The 25,311-nt window shown below is 44.0% G+C and overlaps 1 protein-coding gene across 1 annotated transcript in view; it reads right to left on the bottom strand.

Moving 5' to 3' along the window:
• Vwf (von Willebrand factor) overlaps positions 1-25,311 on the bottom strand; it is a 152,075-nt gene that overhangs the window by 115,077 nt on the left and 11,687 nt on the right. The window contains exons 4-9 of the mRNA XM_020158236.2: positions 23,757-23,859; positions 23,259-23,467; positions 17,120-17,244; positions 2,413-2,629; positions 824-946; positions 51-162 (exon numbers count right to left, since the gene is read on the bottom strand). Of these exons, the coding sequence (XP_020013825.1) occupies positions 51-162; positions 824-946; positions 2,413-2,629; positions 17,120-17,244; positions 23,259-23,467; positions 23,757-23,859 (889 nt within the window). The remainder of the gene's footprint in view (positions 1-50; positions 163-823; positions 947-2,412; positions 2,630-17,119; positions 17,245-23,258; positions 23,468-23,756; positions 23,860-25,311) is intronic.

The raw sequence follows: 25,311 nt of genomic DNA, 5'->3' as shown, positions 1-25,311 counted from the left end.
CTCCTGCCCCAGCTTCACCCTCCCAAAGCCCCCTGGACAGCCCCAGTTACCAGGTGTTGCAGTCCTGAGAGATGGAGGCTCCTGGAGGGTACCGCTTCCCAGAATGCACGCAGGAGCAGTCGGCACTCTGCACACAACGGCCTTCATCAAGGAGCTGTCCCTCTGGGTACAAGGGCATCAATGCAAAGATCTCACCATCATCATCATTCTTCATCTCTCAACTACAGAATTCCCATGGGCTATCACAGGCTTCCTGCTTCTTCCAGGAAGCTCAAAGAACTTGTTGTGTGATGCAATGGGCCAGATGAAGAAATGGAGTCAAGAGTTTTGTTCACTGTCTTCCAGTAGAAAAAGCAATGAGTAGAAACACAGGACTCACTCCCCATAATTAAACACAGCTCGTGACAGAGCTCCCCAAGATAAACTTTCTAAAGCAAAGCCCTTTTTCATCTGCGCTCACATGACAAACACAGGACACATTTTACAAGACCTTTCTGCCAGACTGGTGTCCTGACCCTTAGCTGAGAAAACAAACTGTAGCTCAGATAGGGCCACAAGGTCTGTGAACAAAGTCAGTGTTGGGATCCAGACCATCTTAGTTCTCAAGACACAGTGCTTTCATGGATACGGTACAACAGGAAAACATAAATTAAAAATAAAGACCAGCTCAATCCTGATCCCTCTTACAAAGACTTCTAAAAACTAAATAAAAGGCCTCTGATTTCAGCAATGAGGAAAAAACACAAGTGGCCTTCATTCCTTTTCCAAAACCAAGGGCACTGGCCAGGTCTTCGATTTGTAAATAAAGTGGGAAGTTTATTACCAGGGCAGCTGCAGCCATCCACACATTGCTCCTGACACATTTCATTGATAGGCAGGCTCTGGCAGGTTCTGGTGCAAGGAGACACACACTCCTTATACTCCATGCCAGCAGGGCATGCTGGGCCTGAAAGAGAGATCAAAGGAGTCTCCCCAGAGCAGTTCCCACCTGCACAGCATCTTCCAAGCCATGCTGTAATCAATCACAGGTTCCTTTGCCCCTCTGACTGCTTGCTCTGTCTTCAGGGCTCCAGGGGCCATCTCTGCCCCAATGGCCCAGGTGTCCCCGAGACCAACCTTCCCTGAAGGAGCATCTCCCACTTGTGAGGCCCTAGATAAGAACTATCATGAGTGTTGGAGACCACCACCCCTTCCTCTGGTCATCTAGTCTCACCTAAAACCTTCTTAAGGTGACACCAATTCCCTCTAGACTGAAAAGGTATGGCATCCATAGACCAGCAAGGGACCAGTGGTGTTTGCTCAACTCTTATTCCTCCAAAAACCCCTGTTCCTGACAAAATAGGTCCAATCAAATACTCCCTCCCCAGCACAGGGCACAGTTTATTCACACCCACTTTGCCTGTATGGCGACCCTCATCCTATATTTATTTATACGTTGCTGCAGGGCCACTTTTGGTGCTTTATCACCTAAGGATCACTCTGTTCTCTCCTCTGGACCCAGCTTCTCATGGGCAAGGACTGGCTCTCCTCATACAACTGCCCGAGACCTTTCTCCAAGGTCTATCCAATTTCTCTTCCACCCTAAGGAAATAGCCACTCCCCCCACACAAAGAAGAAGCCAGCTGCTAACCTCCACCTTTTCACACCCCCACAGCACAAAGGACAGACTCTGATTTCCAAAATGTTTGCCACACACTGAAACACACATGTGCAGAGTCAATATCTGCCAGCACCTGGCTTCCATCAGTCACATATGTGCGTAATCATGGCTGACCATTTGTTCACCTGCACTACTTTTGATCAGTCTGGGGAGAGTAGAAGCTTCTTATGAGGTGACCCAGGGATGGTGACAATGACCAGGGGCCTGATGAGATTACAAAATGACAGGCATAGGTGTTGCAATGACAAATGATGTGTGTGCCGGCTGAGTTAATAAAAGAGAAGACTTAATGAAAGCTTTCCAGTTTCTCAGGGATGACCAGATGGGCAGCTTGCCCAAGGCCCTGCTTCTCCTTAATTGGGACAGGCAGGCGGTGAAGACATATCTCAGCAACTGCCGAGATTTCGGTCAGAAGTGGAAAACATTTTGTTAAGTCCAAAGGATGGATTTCCTGAGGGAAGTCAGGGGATGCAAGGGGACATGGCACGAAACAGAGACACAGACAGGACACGAGCCCTGGAGAGGCCTGTTCGGCCTCAATGCAGTCTTCTAAGGGAAGGGACTGCTCATAGGACCAAGTGGCAGAGGACAGGAGCCATTGGGGAAATGGATGTGGGAATATGTGACTCTGTGGGCTGACTGTTATGTGGGGAGGGTGCACATCATGACACAGCTCCAAAGCTTCCTGGGTGCCATTGCTCCAGGGCAGACAGGCCCTGTGTCCAGCATGGAAAGGAGGGACAATGACTTACGGCACATGCTGTGGTCAGTCCAACCATACAGCACCATCCCCTCCTGGGCACAGGTCCGAGCATATTCTAGAAGAGCAGGGCATGCACACTCCAGCGCTTCAGTACACGTGCACAAAGTCATTTCACAAACGGCCACAAAGGGCTCAGGATCCACCAGAGGATGACAGCGGGCGAACACTGAGGCACTCTTCAGTAGCTGGCACTGCTCCCACAGGGCCTGGGGGGACAGAAGGGAAGAAAGTGCCTCAGCATGACAACCCTGCACTCACTCACTGTCTGAGGGTGGCACGAAGGAAAACCAAGGAAGGACCCTCAAGACCCAGGACAACACCTGGCACCCTAGCAGGGGCTTAGTGATATTTGTAAAAATCAATCAGTTCTTTTTTTGTCTTTTTTTCCTTTTTTTATTATTTTCATTGTTTTTACATTTAAACCAGTTCTTTTATCAGAGAAAAGATATTGACACATAGCATGTGAGGTAGACCAGGGCTAAAGTTACATCCTAGACTGGAAATGCAGAATTTGAGGCCCTCGAGCTGCTGTGCCGGCCATGTCCTACCTAAGAAGAAAAGGGTGGAGGGAGAGAGGGAGGACTGGGTCTGGAATTAAGCCATTCAGCTTCAAAGTCCAGTAATGCTGGTCAACAGGTGTTCTGCACTGACCTAGCCACCTCTACTCCCTGACCTTGAGCTTCACTATAAATAAGGAGGTGGTACAGATTCCTGAGCCTCACCTTCAGGGAATGAAGTCTGAAGCCTGGGGATGGGGTTCAGTTACATTTTCTGGAACATTCTCCAGGTGATTGCCAGGACCATGGGACCAGTTCTCACCAACAACAGCCTGTTAGGATTCTAGGAATCTTTCCAGGCACACTGTGCCCGGCAAGAGATATTCTTAGACTTTACCCTTTGTTGATACTCTCAACCTAATAATTGTCATTTATTTCTTCTGCTAATTCATTACTGTAAATACTCCTACATGTTTTGCTTATAAACATCTCTGCAGTCTGTGTTTTAATGATTCCAAATGCCTATTTTTTTTACAGTTTAACATCTCTGAAGTTGAAGTACACCTACAGTGAATGTCATACTTCTTTTTTTTATTTTTATTTTTTCGGTGGTACTGGGTTTTGAACTCAGGGCCTCATGCTTGCTAGGCAGACACTCTACCACTGGAATCACACTTTCAGTCCTCTTTGTTTTGGTTATTTTTTGAACAGGGTCTCATGCTTTTGTCCAGGCTGGCCTGGACCTCGATCCTCTCATTTATACCTCCAGTGTACCTGCAATGACAGGCATGTACCACCATACCCAGCTTATTTGTTGAGATGGGGTCTCACTAATTTTTGCTCAAGCTGTCATTGTACTATGATCTTTCGAGCTTTGCCTCCCAAGTAGCTGCAAGTACAGGCATGAACCACTGCACCTGGCCCTGGGTTTCATTAGTGGCCTTTTCTTTCTTAATGTTACATAGAAAAATGACATTAACAAACCAGTGATATCTTAGATTTGATGCAATAAAATTGCTATCAATAAAATGATCCCTGGCTGAGGGTGTGGCTCAAGTGGTAGAGCACCTGCCTTGTAAGCACGAGGATCCCACAGCTTCTTTCATGTATATGTATCCCATGTTCTACTGGAAGCCTGCCGTTGGTGAAAGGACTTAATAATCTCCAAACAAAAAGCAAAAAGCACAAGATTAACTAAATGGAAAGGCTCAGCCCTGGAGCACAAACGAGAGCCAATCATTGTTTGGAAAGTGGACAGTAATTTTAAAAAGGAAGTCAATTACCAGTTTTGGGGAGAAGGAAACCCAATCTGCTCAAACTGTACAAGTGATCTCCAGACCAAGCCAAGGTAAATCAAGAGCGAGGAGCAGAGCATGGGCCTCCTGTTTTGTAGCAGCGTGGGAAGCCCAGACAAACAGAAATCTGACCTGCCCTGCTCACTATCCTCAAAATCAAGGCACGCTGAACTAGGATATTCTGTAGTCCTGGGGAAATCAGTGCTCTGCCCACAGCAGCCCTGTGTTGGGGTCCTGCACTTGCCTGGCCAGCCCAGAGTCCACCTTCAGAGCCTGGCAAGCAGCTGCAGCCTGAACACAGCAGACCTCAGTCTAGGAGGCTCAGGGTCCAGCTGACAGACAGCAGCACCCCTCCCTGGCCCAGCTTTCTGAATTCCCACCCATCACATCCATACCTCCATGACCAGTCACTGCCATGGGGTCTTAGGCTAATTAGCTCACCTGGTGGAAAAGGGGAATAGCAATCCTCATACTACCTCATGGGTTGCTGTGAAAATGCCCAGTGCACCATGGTGCCTAGCACCTAAAAGGCCATCAATGAACAGAGGCTATTGTCATGAGTCCTGAGGCCACTTAAGTCTCAAGTTACATGCGTCTTTCTAGTGGCCACTCTGAGAGTTTGACAAAAGGGGAAACGGGTTTCCAAACACAATGACCAGGAAGAGTGACAGAGGCAGGCAGGCCTGTCTGGACCTCACTTTGACTTCCACAGCTCCAACTTCCATATGCCAGCTGTGTGAGTTTGGGTCCATTGCCCAGCTCTCTCTTCTCTGCAAAATGGGGAGAATGGTCACAGTTCCTAGGTGAGAAGCCTGTAGTAATGACTGAATGGAACCATGCATGTAAAAAGTTCATCCCAATAAATCTCTCGTATCATCATCATCATCCATCTATTGGCCACCAGAGAGGTCCCTTCTACTGTCCCTCCACCATTAAGTTTATCTTAGATAATGGCAAGTATGTCCCCAGCAGGACAGGACACCTTTGTCCCTTTTTGTTTCTATCTCCCTGGGCTGTAGAAGATGAACGGTCACCACAGCAACATTATCACTTCTCTAGTATCTTGGGTGCTCCCGAGTTCTCCAAGACAAACTAGTGGGGAGGGTCCTCTCTTCTTTGTGGTAGATAGGTGTAACAGGCTCCATCCTCACTGGCCAGTTGAGGCTCAAGGAAGGAGGTTGAGCCACGGTCTACTTCTTTCCAGTTCCACCATACTGCCCACCTCTTCAAAATGCCATTTAGGAAGTGATGTCACAGCACACTCAGAGGGCAGCTGAGGGTGTCCAGAGATAGCCAACTGCTCAGGTTCTTGCCTACCTATTCCCCAAACAATAATTCAGAATCCCATGGGGTTTTAGTAGGGATTGTCACCCTCTCCAGGACCAAAGAAGCAGTCCCAGCACTACAAGACCAGCTCCTGCAGGCACAGGTCCTGGGAACTAGAGATTCTCACTGGGCCAACACAGTATCCACAGGAGAAAGAAGAGCCAGACTACAGGCACCTTCCCTATACAGAGCCATGGCAAAGCAGAGGCCAGCCTGGGCCATTTCCAGCTGGCCCACATCAGTCTTTATCCAGCTCAAAGGAAAACTGGGAACAGCACTCCAGCACATTTCCTAGGAGGCCCCTTGAGGTATTCAATGGTTTATAGAAAGCCTTAGCAAGAAGGGTATTGTCTGACAACTTTCCTGAAGGATGGGAGCCATGTCTGAGGAAAACAGCCATCTCCCTTCTTAGAAAAATTTCTTTGGTCTCCACCACACATGCTTGAAATCTGGCTAGGACTTCTCCCTCAACAGAAACAAAAGGAAAGTCTATACCTCAAGTCTTCCAGACTTGTCCTCAACTTGGTCCACCAGAGTGACCACATTCTGAGTGTTGGGCAGGACTTCCAGACATCTTCCAGCATCTGTAGCCAGATCTGCCCTCACCCCACAGTTGTACTGCAGTGGCATAGTTAGCTGCCCCTCCCAGGCTTCCCTATTCCCCTACAGGCCAGGCCAGGCTCTGAGACAGGCACAAAAATAAATTCAAGATGGAGTTGATATCTGTGCTCTCAGAATCATGGCAGAGACATTGTTAGACATTGTTAAGTGGTGACCAAAGCATGCACTCTATAAGCACTGACTGTCTGGCCTGTAGGTCTCTAGAAGTATGTCAGATAGACATAAACTGCAAATCTTCCTGTAGCCCACCCTGGCTTAAAGGGCAAAGTTCTAGCTCATTAGGAAGGCAGGAAGGACAGACCTTCTATGACCCGATCCCAGCCTATCCCCTCATCTCAACTCTCCCCCTCCCCACTCACGAATTTGTGGAAATTTTGTGAACATAGCCTCATGTTTTGTTCTGCTTGTTCCACCCTACTGTGTCCAGGCAGTGTGCCAGGCACAAGGAATGTGATGGAAAGCACCTAGAGTGGGTTCCAGACCTTGTAAAGCTACCTGTCCACCCCTCTGCCCACCGGCATTTCTCCACCAACCCCTTCACCACACCTCAGTTCCAGGCACCTTTTCGAGCAGGCTTTCCTTGTTCCCCAGCTCCCCTTCTTCCTGCTGGATTAGGAGCTCCCACAGTCCTCTGGGTGCCTCCACTAAAACCATTCTCCATTTCCCTGCAAGTTTTTCAAAGACATCTATATTTGCAGGGCACATGTACCAGGTAACCAGGACATACTGGATCAAGCTTAACAGTAATGAACATAACCTTAAGTAAGTCCTGTCCTTAGGGGCTTTCAGTCTACCTGAACCAGGTATCCCATAAGACTGTTTACACGCAGGCTGAAGACTTGGTCCCAGTTTAGGGATCTCTTCCCTAAAGATCACAGCTGGAAGAAACCTGTAACTGAGATGCCAGGAAAAGCTTCCTAAAATGAGGCAAAGTCTGAACCAGGCCTTAATGCTGTGTAGGACTTAGGTGCAGGGCAGGAGGGAAAGTATACCAAGAAGACCCAATGGCATACATTCAAGCAGAACAAGATACAGTAATTAGAGCTAAACCTTGAGACCGAGAGCCAGGGTTGCCACAGACTACCCCACTAGGACGTTGACCTAGTAGGTTAGCACCTCAGCTTCTCTCAGAAGGTAGGAAAGCCACCCATCCCCATCTGATTCCAACTCTAACTGAACTCTCTTGAATGAGTTTGTATCCTCTGCCTGGGCCTATGCCCCCAAACCCTTCTGTGTGTTATTCCCTAAGTGAAGTTTTCAGAGGCAACTTTCTCATTCTTCCCAGGTTACTCCATCTTCTTTAGGATTTGGTGAGCAGGTCTGTGCTCACTTCACCCAGGCCATCCGTGACTTAGTGCTGTGGTTTGGACAAGTGTGCCCCAAGGGCTTATGTATTGAAGGCTTTGGCCCCAGCCTGGAGTGTTACTGGGAAGTGGTAGAACCTTTAGGAAATAAGGCCTAGCGGGAAGAAGCTAAGTCATTTGTAGTATGTGCAGAAAAAGGATATTGGGACCCTGCCCCTTCCTATCCCTGTCTTTGTTTCCATGCTGCCATGAGGTGAACAGGCCTCCTCCACCACACACTCCCACCATGTGCTGTCTGCCACAGGGCCAAAGTGATGGGACCAAGTGACTATGAGCTGAAACCTCTGAAATTGCAAGCCCTTTTTAAGTTGAGTATCTCAAGTGTTTTGTTACAGAAATGGAAAGCTGACTAATACACTAAAGAATGTCTCCATGCACCCTCTTCCTGTGAGAATTAAGCACAGTCAAGAAAATCAGTGAGTTGGGGTAAGCAGACCAGCAGGAGCCAGGCTGGGGGCCTGAGTTCATATTTCTGGCTTCTCACAGCCTACGCAGTCACAGGAGGCTGCTGACTTAGAGAACCTCAGCTCCTCTCCCCAACTGCCTGCTTTAAGGGAAAGTAGATATGAACCCTTTCTCCCCTTCCATAGTGACAATACTTCTAGCCCACCCAAAGTTGTTTCAAAAACCTCCCCACCACCATTATTATAAACTGGGCCTTCAGAGACCAGCAGGTAGCTTCAAAGAACACAAATACCACTCCCTCCACCCAAAAAAAAAAGCCCAGAAAAATCCAGTCTTTCAGACTGGAAAACAAGAAAGGAAAAAGTAAAGAATTTACTGGGTTAGCTAGGCATGGTGATACATGCCTATAATCTCAGCACTGGGGAGAGTGAGGCAAGAGGATTATAAAGTTGAGGCCAGCTTGGGCTACACAGTGAGACAATGTCAAAACAAAAACAAAAAAGGAATTCACTAGTTCAGCATTTTCAAAGGATTTGCCCAGGAAACCCCAAGATCCTTCAGGAGTCCCTAAAGTAAATATCGTTCTCCTAAAATATTATGAGTTTCCCAGGAGTTGTGGTGCATGATCTCACAATAGTGGACTGAATGCAAAAGTAGAGATGAGATTGCAGTTCACTTCTCTTAAGCCAGACATCAAAAAGAATTGCAAGCCTGTGAAACAATGCGTTTTTCTCTCCAATTTATTTTTCTTCTGGAATTTGCAGTTATATTTATTAAAAATGTTATCCATGTTAGACAGAATGGGTTTATTATTTTTAAATGAAGTACTAAATATGTCTTAAGTTTTCAATTTTAATATGTAATGTGGTATCAAGAGATAGAACTCAAGTGAACACAAATCTCTCTGGAGTCCTTAGCAATGTCTAAAGGTTTAAAGGAATCTTGAGACTAAACACTTTGAGAATTGCTACTAGAGAAGGGGGGACCAAGCAGAGGCTCAAACCTTGGGTTTGCTCCTCAACCCTGTCACATATCATCAAACCACAAGTTACAATCAGCCCCCTGCTATATCCAAGGGCTCTATATTTGCAGATATCATTTTATATAAAAGACCTGAGTTTCTGAGGTTTGGGTATCCACAGCAGCCTTGGAACCAGTCCCTCCAAGACATGGAGGGAAGACTGCCATGGTTTTCCAAAACATACACACACACACACACACTCTCTCTACTAACAATTGGATTAGAAGACAGTGAAGTACACTGGGTATAGATCAGATTCTAGAAGCATGGTTGGGCTACAGTCCCAACTCCATCACTTCCAAAGTGTAGAACCTTTAAGGGGTTCATCTTAACCCTCTACACCTCCATCTCCTCATCTGTGGAAGAGATTGGAAGAGGCCCATTCCTATTCTTCTTTTTTTTCTTACTCATAGGACTCTCTAATTTTCAACTTTCACATGGGTCACTGGAAATAAAGATTCCATTTCTCAGCCCTGCTGGCAGCCAGGAGTAGTCATAGGACTAAGCTGTGCCTGGCAGGGTATAAGCAGAAAAGTCCTGTGCCCCTTCCAGGAACATCCTCAGAAGAAAGGGCTGCTTTTTCCTGTCCCTTCTCTTCCCATGGCTGGCACGTGTGCCTGAAGTTTAAGCTCGCATCTTGGACCATGAGACAGGCTTCTTGCTGAAACCACAGAGCAATGAGACAAAAAGACCCTGGAGGCTAACACCTGGGCTCCATGGATCCTGAACTGGCCCTAAGCAATAATCAAACTGTGAGAGCCATTGTTACTTTAGGTGTCCTGTCACTCGTGTCTGGACCTTCTCCTAACACAGAGAGTAATACCAACGACCTTAGAGGGTCGCTGCAAAATAAAATTGAGCTTACACCAGAACAATAGCCAAATGCTCTACAATGACTATCATTTGCTGGCTGCCTGTATCGGCTTCTCTTCAGCTCTCTGCTAAACTATTCTGGCAGGGACACAAAATGAGGGTCAGCTAATTTGTCCTTCCAGCATCTTCTGGCTCCAGTGCCTGGCATCAGCTACTTCTGTCTTGTTTTATCTCCTGTCAGTGGTGCCAGAAACTGGTGAGAGAGCCGCAGCCCCGGCTCCATCAATCCATGACCTCACCCTCCCGGGCGGGTATGCAGACCCAATTGTGGCCCATCTTAATCTCATTTCCAGTTCATCAGAAAAGACCAGGCCTCTTCCCTGGAGATTCTAGGCTGGTCCAGGGGAGGAGAGAGAAAACAAGTGCATCTCCCCAGTGGCAGGCAGGCAGAGGAGGAGAAGAAGCAAAAGTCAGAGATCTCCAGCTCAGCTATTATATTTGTTCCCAAACAGTTGACAAAGGAGAAGGGAGGGGAGCACTCCTAGGCCTGAAGCGAATAAAGAAAGGCAAGTCTAATACATAAAGTGAGAGATTGTTCAGTGGACCCTGATCTTTCCAGTTCTGGGGTGGGTGTCCTGTAGCTGCCCCTGGAGGAGGTGTGGAGGCGCCTAGAGCCTGAACTGGTCCAAAGCAGTGGGTTCAGGAATTCACCCTGGGCAGGGCGTAGTTTCCTATTGGTCAGCTTGTAGGGATGGATGTGGGAAGGTTCTGATTCTATTTATAACTTCTGGCTGGCCTGAGATTCCCACCCACATTCCAAACTTCTAACTCACAGTCAAGATTGTGACCATGAAATTGGCCCATAGATTTCCCCCAAATGGATGGTTTTTGCAGACTTGGTCATTTCTCTCTCTAAATAGTTGAGGTACAGCTCTCATGATAAGCAGTGTAACAAGATATGACATAGTACAAGATGGCATGGAACCCTCCAGGGGCCCCTCCTCACCCTCTGCCAGGGCCTCCTGGGAGGCATCTGAGTGATTCTTGGGGCTCAGGGCAGGGCCCAGTCAGCTGGAATGACAAGGGCCAGGCACCATTCCCTGGTTTCCAGTTTGGGATCTGCCAAGGTTCTGGGGATGAGAAACAGCCCAGTCTGAACCAGTCCACTACTTAACCTGCTTCCCACAAGGACAAAGCATCAGCTCTGCTGTAGGAACTGATTCCCCTGAGCTGTCCTGTCATTTGCCATTTGCTGGACAATTTGTCACTTACCAACTTCAGACAGAATTTGCACTGTTCTCTCTCATGGTGGCTTAATTTCTCTTATGCATTTTTTTCCTTTGATTTACCTTGCACATCTTTAGTATCACCCAAGCCATACAAAACATCTCAATAAGTGCATGCTAATGGGCACCATCTGATTCTTGCCCCCTATAGTCCTCACCAGGAAGAAGGACAAGAGAAAGGAAGTCACCTAAGAAATATGGTCACCCCTCAGTATCCACAAAGGAAAGGGTTGTTTCTAGAACCTTCCTCAAATACCAAAATCCATGAGTGAGCAAGTCTCCTGCATAAAATGGCATCGTTTTTCCATATAATCTCCCAAATACTTTAAATCCTATCGAGATTATATACTACTTAATACAATACAAATGCTGTGAACATAGTTGCTGTACTGTGTTGTTTGGAGAATAATGAGGAAAAAAAAGTCTGTGTGTGTTCAGTACAGATGTGATTTTTTTTTTCCACAGTTGGTTGAATCTACAGATGTGGAATCCCTGGCAAGGGAGGGCTGACTACATTTTGTTATAGGCTTTTTGAGATTGATATGTTAGGGAGGTATTTGAACTGAAAGTTTGGGTACCAGGATCTTATCCAACCCCCCTTTAAGGGTCTGTCAAATAACCTAAAAGGCAAATTCTGACTAATCCAAGAAAAGTCTTTGAAACCCCATGCCAGTCACTGATCTCACCATAAGGCTAGACAGTTGCTACAACCACCACTGTTCCACCACAAGCACTGGGTTCACTGACTTTCTCCTGCATTGAACTTGAGTGGGAGAATCTTCTATAAAGGAAAAGCGTTCTTGTTCATTTGCATATTCAGTAGAGCTGTTTCCCTTAAGGAAGACTGACATGCAGTGCAAGAAAGTGACTTACATGAGGACACACAGAGAGTTGCATAAACCAGGGACCCTAGATTCCTAGACCTTGTAGAAACACATGAAATAAGACCTCATTCCTTAGCCTACCAATGGCTCAAGAAAGAAAGACTTGAGAGTCTAATTTTCACTCTGCTAAAGGGGAAATGTATGCATATGCCCACCACAGTGGTACTGAGTATTTTTAGCCCTGGGGCATAGTGAGTAGGCACCCTATCTGCAAAAAAAAAAGTCACAGTTGTCATCTAGCAACTAACTCCTCTGGAATCCCAGATTACAAAAGACTTTCCTTGAGATTTGCTGGCTTGAATAAACCAGATTATTCCCCTTCCCAACTTTCTCTGAATCCCAACTATTCTACCATGCACAGGAATGTAACAAAATTCTTCCCAATCTCCAAGAGTCTGTCCCAGGCCAAACTACGGAATGAGGTGACTGGAACCTGAAAGTAGTTCTTGGACAGTGAGTCCCCAGCTCTGCCAGGGTTCCTATCACTGCAACCACATCCCCTGCAATGAAATTACCTCCTTCCCTGTCTGAAATGTTCCCCCTTCACTCTGAGCAGAAATAGTAGAAAATGCTAAGTACATCCTTTGCAACCAAACCTCATTTAATGAGGACATGAAGAGTGAATTGCTTTGTCCCCAACAGAATGGGTATTTCATGCACCTCTTTGGGCCATTGAGGACACAGCTAATGGTTATTCAAAGTCAACACCAGTGCTAAAAATATTAGCTTATGAACAGGTAATCTCCTGGGGACAAGAGGAATAACAAGTGGACAGCACGCTCTCGGAAGAGGGGAAGAGAGTTCTGCAAGATAAATGGGGAGTTGAGAAAATGTAAAGACATAAACAACAAAAGACAATAAGGATTGTGTTCAGCTAATGAACACCAAATTCAGAAATCAGAGGAAAATAGGAAACCAGGGCTAGTAGGGGACAATCGGAGTAAAATTAGACAAGAGCTCCTACATTGATTCTGAGGAGTCCAGGCTTCAAGGACATTGCTTGTCCAGTATACAAGGGACACTGAGGGGCAGGCAGGGCTCTGGCTTCAAGTGAGTATTTAAAAAAAAAAATAGAAGGAAAGATCTATCAGTGAACCAGGGATTTTACCTAAGGCTGAGCTTCACAAGAAGCCTAGAAAGATCCTAACAAGGGTGTTCCTAGGATTTGACACCTGAAGTCAAGGTCAGAGCTTCTCCTGTTTATATGGGCATAGTTTGCCAAGAGCACCCATTCAGTGGGTAAGGGGCTGAACTAATTATCTTCTAGAATCTCATCTAACACTGAGTTTTTATAAGCCTAAAATTCCTAACGTGGAAGAAAAAACATTTCTTCCATTCCAGGCATCTGTCTGAAGGTGCTGCTGCTGATGGATTTATTCCCCACTGTAGGTGGAGTCATAACTGACACACTCAGACTTCTCAGTAAAGATAGGTCATGTAGAGGCTATCACCAACCCCTTAGGAAGGATATGGAGGGAACTCTTTTGAGGGGTGAGAGTGGGAGTTTGAGTTCAGCAGGGGGGTTGAACTCAAAGCATCACACTTGCTGGGCAGGCATACTACCACTTGAGCCACTCTTTCAGCCCTTTTTAAAAAACAAATTACATTGGTTATTTTTGAGATAGGGTTTCACTTTATACCTGGGCCAACTTGGACTGCAATCCTCCTGTTTGTGCTTTCCCACAGAGCTGGAATGACAGGCATGTAGCATCATGCCCAGCTATGGGTTGAGATGGGGTTTTGAGAACTTTTTGCCCTGGCTAGCCTCCTACCACTATCCTCCTGATCTCCACCTCTGTAGTACCTAGGATTATAGGCATGAGCAACCTCACCAGGCCCATGGAGAGAACTCCATGCCAGAGGCAAGACAGCATCTTTACATTCTGATGGCAGCAGCGATGGCAGAAGACAGTTTTGTCACTCTGGGGAAGATGATCTAAGGATGGTGATGATGGTTGCAGTGACTGTGCCTCCCAGTGGAAGCCAGGTCAAAGCCTTTGAATGCAGTGAGTACTACAAGCCATACAGTACACAACAGCAACACACCAAGTGTCTACCATTCATATGGAAGTCATGGTGCGTGTACCTGTGCATTATATGCACAGTTGTAATGTTTGCCATGGAGTTCTCATTAGGTGGGAGTAAAGCATCCTGAGGAATGGGTGCCTTTTCTAGCTAGCAAGAACACTGTAAGGGCTAACTGTGGCCAAGTCCAGCCCTTTGGGGCCTTGGCTTCATGTTGCAGACAGGACTGCAGGACAGAGGTGTCATCCCTGTATGAGGTTCAGCCCTTCTGGGCATTCCCTGAACCAAATTTAAAAAAAAAAAAAAAAAAAGCACTACCTGAGGATCTTTCTAAAATGCCCATTGTGTAGTAATCTGACAATGAACATCAATTATTTGAGCATGCAGGGGTTGGGGATCCAGACTCCAGCACTTTTCAAACCCTGCCCTCAGTTTGAAAAGCTAAAAAACCTGCAAATTTGCATGTAATCAAGTAAGTCCCAGTAGAGACGAGCATCGGATTTTGTTGGCATAACAAGGAATCATTCATCCCCTAGGTGTAAGTAATATGACCTGGTTCTTAGAATGAGCTGTTTCCTTGCGAGGCCTTAGAAATACAGAGAAAGCCTCCAAAAAAGTAGGGGAACCCATTCTGATGGTATCAAGGAAAATTCTGAAGTCAAGGCAGCCTGCCTACAAAATACACCTCCACTCCAAATAGCCATGAGTCACAATGGCAAACACTGTTAAAGGACACCCCTTAACAAGACCGACTTCTGAATCAACCTGGGGCCCAGCAGGATTAAGCACACTGTGAACAATTCAAAAGACTACATTAATCATATCCCAGGAGATGAGTCATTGTGCTTCCCAGCCAATGAGGGAGCCCCAGCTGTGGCAAACACAGTCTAATTGGTTGAGGGCAGAGCAGGATTCTCTTCTCAGGTAAACAACCTGAAACCAAGACTTTGCAGGAGCACATGCCTCTGGGAGAGTGTTTGGAGCCTCTACTGAGCTCTAAGAACTACCCAATTTCTTAACTGCTCCCAAGACACTGGTTAGTCAAGACTTCAATGCACCCAGGAGACAAAGTGAGTAGCAGGCATACAGCTGGAACCCTCAGAGGCAAGCAAGACTTCTCTTGGCTTCTCCCTCCCCTCCCTTTGTGTCCAGGAAACAAAGCACTGTCTTCCCTCCTCTACCCCACCTCGGTATCAGGTTCTCTGCTTGAAAATCTTTTCTACACTTCCCACTTCATATGGATAAATGAGATTATTCCTTTGTACTCTGAGGATGGGGAACATTTGTCAAGCACTTACTTTGTGCTGGCCTGTGTCTGCAAAGTAAAGTGAGATAAAATAAGACACATTGTTTATTTCACCATTGCCTTGAAGAGCAGGAGAGAATGAGCTGGAACATTATATTTGGAAATAAAAGAAAGAAAGAAATGATTTTAAAAATCTCTCCAACTTATTACTGTACATAGTACCCCAAGTGTGTTCAATTTGAAATTCGTCTAGGTTGATAAGAGGTCCTAAAGGAAAAGCTGGCTTTTGCCACTTACCCACCTGGGTAACCTTCCTAACTTTAAGCTGTCTCAGCCTCCCAAAAGGAAATGGGTTATAACTGGGAGGAAAGGAGAACAAGAATTAATTTGGAAGCCTACATCTAAAGCACTGTGTGTGCCAGGGCTGCAGCTCCCCACACCCCACTCCCGCTCTCAAAGTTTGGCACTCAGAGGGGACACACAGGACAACAGAACTCCAGGAGTCACATAATAATAACAGCAATAATGGTTTGTACAGTTGACTGCTACTGTGATAAACACTCGGCCCAAATTACCTCTATCTTATTCCTCCTAACAGCCCTGGCAGGTACTGTTCCTAGTTCTGTTTTGCATATGTAGTAACATAGGCTTGCTCAGAGTTACAAAGCCAGTAAGTAGCCTCACCCAAACCCAACCTTAGCACAGAGGTAAGAGAAACTCAAGAGGCTATTGAGGGCAAACTTCAGACATTTCAAACTGAAAGAAAGAGGAAACTGCCCATTCTACACAAAAGCACCTCCTCTGGGGGCTGGACTCAGCCTGCCTGCTAGTACAGTACTGGGCTATGTGCCAGGTGACACAGGCCATTAGGACTAGCTAGAGGACCTAGCATCATTGGAAACTCAAGGGGAAAAAAAAAAAAACTTTTGGAATGTATTTGTTTACAAGTTAGAAATTGTCTGTGTTAACAATCTAGGCAGCTGGATTTAGCATCAACCCAGAATAGTTTATTGAGCCTGACATACTCCTTGGTTCAGAAGTTCAAGTTGTTTCATGAAAATAAAGAAGACTTACTGGATGAGTAACCAGCTAATAATGAAGCTTTCTCATGCAAAGGTGAGGGGAGGGTGAGTGTGTGTGTGTGTGTGTGTGTGTGTGTGTGTGTGCACGTGTGTGCATGTGTGTGTGTGTGCACACGTGTGCATGTGTGTGTGTGTGTGTGCGTGTGCACGTGTGCATGTGTGTGTGTGTGTGACCTTGTTTCTAGAATAGGAGAGAGCTTGGTTTCTCTACTTATGTGCAAATTTGGGTGAATCAGATTTCTACAAGTGAAGGATTCTTACAATCCTTAGATAATACCACCTAATTTGTATTCATCTATCCATTGCATATTTTTGAGAAATATTATATACTGTCTCTCAACCCAGGCAACAGACACATACAATAAAGAGTTTAAGAACTAAAAGAATCTTGTAAAGCCCAACTCATGAAGGAAGAAAAACCTGGACAGCCCTTTTTTGCCCTCCATCATGTAAAGACACAGCAGGAATGCCCTCAACAGATGCTGAACACCAGCACCTTGAACTTGAGTTTCCCAGCATCCAGAACTGTAACAAATACATTTCAATTACCTAGTCTCAAGTAGTTTTTACAGCAGCACAAACGGACTCAGATATTCATTAGCCTAGACCCATTTTTAGAGTTCACAACCAAGAAAAGTATTAGAGTTGACCAAACTCTAGCTACAGTTGGTTTTCAGCAGGAAAAGGGCCTATGAAACCTCCACATTCAATAGCCAGAGGGAGCCACAGGTAGATCCATTTCATCTCCAAAGAGATAGCACAGGTAGATCCATTTCTTAACTGCAGAAGTCACACACCATTCAGACCAACTCCGGGCTAGGCCGTACCCACCTTCTGCATTTCCCCAGAGGAGCTGTTGCAGGGTCTGCTGGGAGAGGATGCCCTTTTGCACCACTGCTCCCCACTGCTGAGGGCCCAGGAGTTAGCAAAATCATAAGGATCCGAGGTCAAGGTCCCTGTGGAGCAAAGTTTCAGGAAAATTATGCTTCAGTTATTTCTGTCCCAGGACTTCTAAGCAAAAGTTCTAGGCCTGTTGTTACTGGGATCAAACTTTCATTAGATGAGACCACAGACATTTGGGGTGGGGAGCACCTTCCCTACAGTGCTTAGCATGACACCATAGGGCATCAGAGCTAGCAAGTGTTTGTGTTTGTGTTTGGTGAGTGATGGACAGACAAATGAGTCAATACACTGAAGGAGATGACATGAAAGATGATGAGGAATCTGCCATCCACCATCACTTCTCCATGCCTTTGAATACCCTTCTCCCTCTGTATGGACCATTCTCCTTCCCTCTGTTGCCTTGTCTATATCCATTCATTCCCCCAGATGTAGCCCACAAACCACTTTCTCCAGGGAGTCTTTCTTATCAACCCTTTTCCTTTCCCTCATCCCAGTCTGGATGGGTGTGCCCATCCTCTGTGCTCCCTCAGGAGACTCATCTCCCTTGGGGTTATATTCTTGTTGGTTATATTTATCCCCCATTTATCCATGAGCTCCTTAATTATAGGCATGGTCTATGCCTCTCATCTCTCCATTCTTATGTGGTGATTTGTGAATGCTCAGAGCACTTTTGTGTAGTGAAGTAAGGATGTGACATGGATCCTAATCCTCCATCATTGCATATGCCAATATTTCACAGCATCTAAGCTATAGTGCTTGTAGCATTTATGCTATTGTCAGCTACCACAGTAGACTGAGGGCCTCATGGTGCAAAGGAATTGCCTAATAACCCTGCTGAATTTTTATTACAAAGATAGTCTGGGCTTTCTACCTTTGTAGTATTGGGATAAACAGTCCTTTGGTAGAAGATTGAAGCATATTTCAAGGTCAAATAACACACACGGGAATAGGAAATAAAATATCTGTAGGGGAAAAAAATGAAAGTGAGGCCTTGAAATATAGTCAGTTAATATCTAGGGTTTGAAGGCAGAAAAAAAATTCCCTGTCAAAGATATATTTGCTTAGTAATCCCTGGGACCTTTATTATTATTTTCCATGGCAAATGATGTGATTAAGGCAAGGATCTTGGGAGGCGGGATTCTCTGGGATTGTTTGGATGGGCCCTAAATGCAACCAGGTATATTCTCATGAGACGAGGTGAAGAGCTCAGATATAGATACATGGAGAGCAGAAGGCAAGAGGAGACAGAGGCAGAGATGAGAATGGTCCCTCCACAAGTAGAGATATGCCTGCAGGAGCTGGAAGAGGCAAAGGCCAGATTCTCTCCTGGAGCTTATGGAGGCAACACAGCCTGCTGACAACTTTATTTTGTATTTCTGGCCTGCAGAACTGTGACAGAGTAAATTTCTACTGTCTTAAGTCACCAAGTTTGTGGTAATTTGTTGGCAGCCACAGGAATTAATACATGAGAGAAATCAAATGAAAGAGAACTAAAATTTATGGGGTGTCCACCATGTGCCAGGCACTACTGTAGGTGACTTATGGTACCCAGTCACACCATTCCACACAGGCATGGACAATCTCTAATAAATCATCTTAAGGAAGAAGTAGAAAAGAGGTCTCATGTGGATAGGAAAGTGTCTTCCATTACCTTATATGATCTGGGCTAATCCCATAATCTCAGGAAACCCAATTCCTCACACATATGTGAGGGGTTAGACTAGGTGACCTCAAAGATTCTTTTTAGCCTTAACCCTTTATAAAGCAAAATTTTAAGGGCTAAATCTAAAATGAGGCATAGGGTGTCCAATAGATGAGATTACAAACATTCTTGTTTAGAGAAAACTCTTTGAGAGCCAGAGTTAAAGCTAAGTTAGGCAGATTCCCAGAAAATGAAGTTAATAGTTTGGAGACAAATATTGTTGTGTCTTTATAAACCAGAGAACTGAGCAGGACTAAATCATCCTCTGAGGATGATTTCCAAAATACCACCGGAGATTTGATTTTTTGCCAATGAACACTACCTTCTTCCCCATAACATAGGTTCCATTTTTAGTTTTTTAAACTGCATATCCTAGAATAAGAAAGAAAGATGTTTTAGGGCCAGGACTTTCATTTCTAACAATGTAGCAGGTTAGAAAAATCTGAAAACTATACCACTATATGAACAAATATTCTATCGAATCCATGGCTGACCTCAAGAAAAAAAGTAGAGGGAATTCTAAGAGATGAAAAGAAGGAAGAGGGAAGGAAGGCAGCAGGGAAGGATAAGGATAGAAAACTGAAAAACAAAACTGGCAAATCTTCTGGCTACAGTCTTAGAGTGAAAGTGTCAATCTTTACAACCAAGGAGCTTGGGTTTTTAATAACTCTATTGAGTTGGGAATGACTCTAGGACCTGGATGATGTAGGGTGGGAGTGGACCAAGGTCACTATAGTGAAGTTGAGGCTTGTAAAGGATACCATCCATGAGTAAGTTAACAAGAAAAAAAATCCCCCCTGAGAAACAAAGGCTCTAAAAGGAGGGGAAAAATGTCTCCCCTGAAAATTTGTAGTGGTGTGAAAAAATTCACATAGCTTTGAGATTCAAATTTATGTTTATTATAAGATTCAGTAAGTCTGGATTGAAAATTAACACAAAACCCTTCTAAAGATGAGCTCATAATCCAAAATTATGAAATATAGGAAACAATTTATTAAAAGTTAGCAGACTCCAAATTAGCAGGATTAGAATTCAAAACCTTTAAATAATGATATTTTTATACAATAAAATTTGTATTTTATACAAATACATTTTAAGTTATTATTATTAGGAAGAAATCAAAACTTGAAAAGAGAGCAAGACAGTTAGAAAAATGATAGAGTAAAAAAAAAAACCATGTACCTTCTAAACTACAAATAAAGCCAATGAAATAAAGAGAACTCTCAATTGATGGGGATAGATATCACCTGCAGATTAGACAAATTTGAGAGAAAATTAGTAAGCTAGAAGATGGATCTAAGCAGTGATGTGCTGAGGAACCAGTTCTCCAGAATAAGCAAAGCCCTGATATGTAGCACTTGCCAGTTTCCCTGGTGTAAATACTCCTACATGGCTACCATCTAGCTACCCACATGATGTTACTGAATGTGGAGCTGGGAAGAGATACATGCATGTGGTTGTGTGTGAGCACAGCACTTGATCCAAGCAAACCACCTGAACCAACACAGAAGGTTAAAGAGATAGAAAAAAATGGAGGTAAGGTGAAGAGAAAAAAGGAATGAAATAAAAATATCCAACATATGTATAATAGTTACAGAAAAAGAAAAAAGTGACTGAAAATTTTCTAATTCTGATAAAAGACCAAAACTCAGGAATCAAAATCTTGTTAAGAATAATAAAAATGAATCCCACATGTTGATACAACACAGTGAATACATTATTCTGAAAAAAAAAACACCAAAAATTAAAAACAACGACATCCACAAAAATAAAAGGTATATTATCTGAAAAGAAATAGCAATAAGACTGACAGCATCTCAATAGCAAGAATAGAATAGCAGGGCGTGGGCATGGCTCAAGTGGTAAACTGCCTGAGTAGCAACCACAAGGCCCTGAGTTCAAATCCAGTACAGCCAGAAAAAAAATGGAGTCCCATCCTCAAAGTACTATGTGAAATAATTGTCATTATAGAATTCTATACCCAGCTAAAGTATCATATAAGAACAAGTGGATGGGAGTGTGACTCAAGCAGTAGAGCACTTGCCTAGAAAGAGCAAGTCCTTGAATGCAAACTCCAGCGCTGCCAAAAAGCAAGGAAAAAGAATGAAAAAGTGTTTGTTTCAGTTGTCACTACCTGAATGAACTACTGAATGACCTTTATTACGAAAATAGAAATTGAACACAGAAGAGAAATTATAAGTGACAACTATTAAACATGGAGGCAGATCTAAACAAGCTCTGATTTTGTAAAACTAAAATAACAATGTTAAATTTGCTGGTTATCCAAACAAGGTAGGGGAGAGAATGAGGGACAGAGGGGAAAAGGTCACATAGTAAAGGAAGTAGTACTAGAAAGCACAAAATACGATGGTCAATGGAGCTGGGATGTAGCTCACTGGTACAGCACTGGCCTAGTATGCCAAGACCCTAGGTTCAATCCCCAGCACCACAAAATAAATAAGATGGTAAATATAAACCCAAATATATCATCAAAACATTTAACATAAGATGAATGAAAAAAGCCCAAACTAGAAAAAGAAAACAAAATATCAGACACATTAAAATAATGGTGGTGACACACCACTACACATCTATGCAAGTTGCTAAAAAAAATTTTTTTAAGCCAACCATCCCAAATGCTGGCAAGGATTCAGAGCAACTAGAACTTATGCATTGCTAGCAGAAATGCAAATGGTAAAGCCATTTTAGAAAACAATTTGGCAGTTTCTTATAAAGTTCAATATATACTTGTCAAACCATCCAACAGTCCCAAATTTTTACTCAGAGAAATTAAAACATATGTCTACACATAAAACCTACTCAGGAATACCACTTCACACAAATTAGGATAGCAACTACCAAAAAATAAAATAAAATAACAAGAGAAATCAGAACCTTTTGCAGTATTTGTGGGAATGAAAATGTCACCAACAACAAAAGCTCAAAACAGATAAAGCAGGGCTGGCAGAGTGGCTCAAGTGGTAGAGTTCCTGCCTAGCAAGTATAAGGCCCTGAGTTCAAACTCTAATACCGCTAAAAAATATATGTAAAGAAAAACTTGGCAAAGTTACATGATGAAAATGACAATTTTACCAACATTACAAAAAAATTTCACACAGTTGTTAGTAATGGGTAGATGAAGCAGACAAAAAAATAGTTTACATATGTTTACATAGATTTAAATAACACAATTAACAGGCTTAGTTCAATATGCATATATGAAATCCTACACCAATCAGTGAATAGGTTGTTTTTAGCATAGACAGAACAATTACAAAAAAAGATTAAAAAGTTCATGTACGAGCTAAGTTTCCTTAAATTTCTAATTTAGAAACTGATTTAGTTATAAAAACTAACTTTGAAATTTCTGAACTTTTGGAAATTTTAAACACATTTTGAGTTATGAAAGAACTCGAAATGGAAATCAGAAAGCTCACAGAACTAAATGAAAATACGGTAATATTAAAATTAGTATAGTACAACGAAGGTAGTATTCAGAGGAAAATTTGCAACCTTAAGTATACATACAGGACAACAAAAAGCTTGAGAAAATAGTGCTAGAGAAGATGAAAAAACAAATGATCTTACTATTTTCCAACATGGCATAGTCCAATAAAATGAACAGCCACTATTTCTCTATGTGATAACCCCTTAATTAGAGGGCATATAGAAAAGGTACATGGTAGCATCAACACTGAATGTTTATGGAATTGAAATTATCAAAAGAAGATTAAAGATTAGCAGTGGGGGACCAGACATGGTGGTACATGCCTGTAATCCCAGCTACACAGGAGGCTCAGTTAGGAAGGTCACAGTCCGAGGCCACCCCAGGCAAAAAGGGCAAGACCCTATCTGAAAAAAAAAAAAAACAAAAGCAAAAAACACTGGGGAAGTGGTTCAAGTAATAGAGCACTTGCTTAGCAAGCCCTGAGGCTCTGAGTTTAAGCACCAGTACTAACAACAACAAAATTAGTAGTGGTTTTTACATCTATATCATCGTCTATTGCTCATGAACCCATGCAAACTGCCTTTCAGAGAGTGTGATGGAGCACTCTATAGATTCCACCCATTTGACTGCAGTGGACTCCGGAGACTGTGCCCAAACCATCCAATATTTACCAGCCGTCTACCATGAGGAATCCCCCATTACTAGGGGGAATTCAAAGTTAAACAAGGACAGGTCTGGGGAGCACCAAGAGGTAGGTTGCCTGGAGGTCTGGGCACGGAGGTGGTTCTAAGAGATAAGATTGACAAGATCAATGGAGGAGGCTTGCATGACAGGAGAGGAGTGTTAGTGAAGATCTGTGAGCAGGAAAGTAAAAGGCACAGCACACCTGAGAGAAACGGTATCCCAGAAAATCTCACCTTCCTGCGTCCTAAGGTCATCTTCAGCAAAGATGTTGAAGTCCCCACACAGTCCACAGGTCTTGTTGAAGTGTCTGTCTGACAGCAGGACTTGGAAGTTGCCATTGCCATCAATTCTGGCCACAAAGCCATAGGTCTCACTGGACAGCTTATGGTACCCAGCCTCAGTTTCTAGATATAGCCCTTTGGAGGCATAGGGCATAGAGATGCTGGACAGAAAACAACAAGCCCAGGATTGGCTTTGTCCTGAGTTTTCAGGATGTATCTCCAGTGTCCCAACCCCAACCCATGTTACAGGATTTACACCATGGCACAAAATGACTGAGGGTCTAGATCAGTAGTCGGAAGACCTGGGTCTTACCCAGCCCTGTATTGCCTCTTCTAAGTACATTTTCTTCCTCTCTCTGGGCACCACTTTTTACATTTGAAAAATGAGGAGTATGTGTGAGGGCATCCCCAGGGTCCATTCCAGTTGGACGCCCTGGGCTTCTGACTTACCTTTGGTCTCCCTGCATCACAGTACCATTGACAAACAAATGGATGTCAAAAAATTCCCCAAGATACACAGACAGGCTCACTCTCTTGCCATTTTGGAAGTCCCCTGAAAAGAAAAAAAGGGTCAGTGTCCCAAAAAGTTAATAACTTTATTAATAATACCACCTCTATACTCTTATGTCAGTGGGAAACTCCCCTGCAAAGACTTAACAAATGGGCAAAGGAAATCTCCCTAAAAATCTCATTTACTCACACATCTTTCTGTTCATTTAAAAATATTTACTGAGTGCCTTCTGGATGCATAGTCCTCAGTGGACTCATATTTTACAAAAGAAAAATGATCAAACATGATCGCTTCATTCTGGAAGTTTGTAATCCAAGCATAAAGCTAGGAGGCCAGGCACAGTGGCTCACACCTGTAATCCTAGCTACTCAGGAGGCAGACATCAGGAGGATCACAGTTAAAAGCAAGCTCAGGCAAAAAGTTCCTGAGACCCCCATCTCAACCAATAACTGGGCCTTGTGGCATGCAATCTTTCAGTCCAGCTACATGGGAAATACAAATAGGAGGATTGCTATCCAGTCCAGTCCCAGCATGAACACAAGACCCTATTGGAAAATTAACTAAAGCAAAAAGGGTTGGGGGCATGCATGGCTCAAGAGGTAGAGTACCTGCTTACCAAGCACAAGGCCCTGAGTTCAAACTTCAGTACTGTACCCAACCCCCAAAAAAGGTAAGACTAGCATACGATTGACTCCATTGTAAGGCAGCAAAACAAAGCAGCAGTGTGAGCTCTTGGTCACAGAAACTCTAGGTACTAATTCTTGTCTTTGGACAGCCCAGTTCAGAATCCCTGAGCTGTTTGTTTAAATTGGAAATTCCTGAGTTCCACCCAGTTTAATGTCCTAGATTTTCTGTGAGAAATTTACAGGCAGTGTAGGAACTTGATAAGGATATTGTGTTTGAGTGACCAAACACATGATGAAATAGTCTTTGCCAATGGTCCTCCTGTGAGAGGCAAACGCAGAGACCTGGGTGATGGCAGTGGGCATGAAAGCGGGAAAACTGGCAAGACAGTTTTTGCAGCAGCATCAGATCTGAGCAATCCACAGCCAGTCTGTGAGAATCCTTGCTGTCGGGGTCACTGACAGCGAGATAGGGATAAGATCTCCTCACTCTAAGCCAGGTAAGGAGGAGTTCTACAGGCCACATTCTGCGGAACTCCACTCCACCACTGCAAGCCAAAGAGATTTCATCCTGGATTAAACAAAACTTATACGGGGCTGTGGCTTGGACTGAACTTCTGCACTAGGCCCAACAGACTACACCAAAATGGAGTCACTCGTGTTCCATGTCACCAAGCCAAAACTAAGATGTTTATCTGCTCTTATGAGAAATGGCTGGGGGAGTCAAATCCCCCAAAAGTCAATTGTAGCTACTTTAATCTTCACAAGGAAGGTAACTTTGAAACAACCCATCTATTTTTTGTTTGTTCCCTTCTTTATCTATAAAGCCAACCACCTCTGCTCAGCTCATCAAAGCACTCATTCTATTTTA

Source organism: Castor canadensis, chromosome 6, assembly GCF_047511655.1.
Source record: "Castor canadensis chromosome 6, mCasCan1.hap1v2, whole genome shotgun sequence".
NCBI lineage: Eukaryota > Metazoa > Chordata > Mammalia > Rodentia > Castoridae > Castor > Castor canadensis.
The sequence above is the reverse complement of the archived record's forward strand: the minus strand, read 5'-3'. Positions and strand labels throughout refer to the sequence as shown.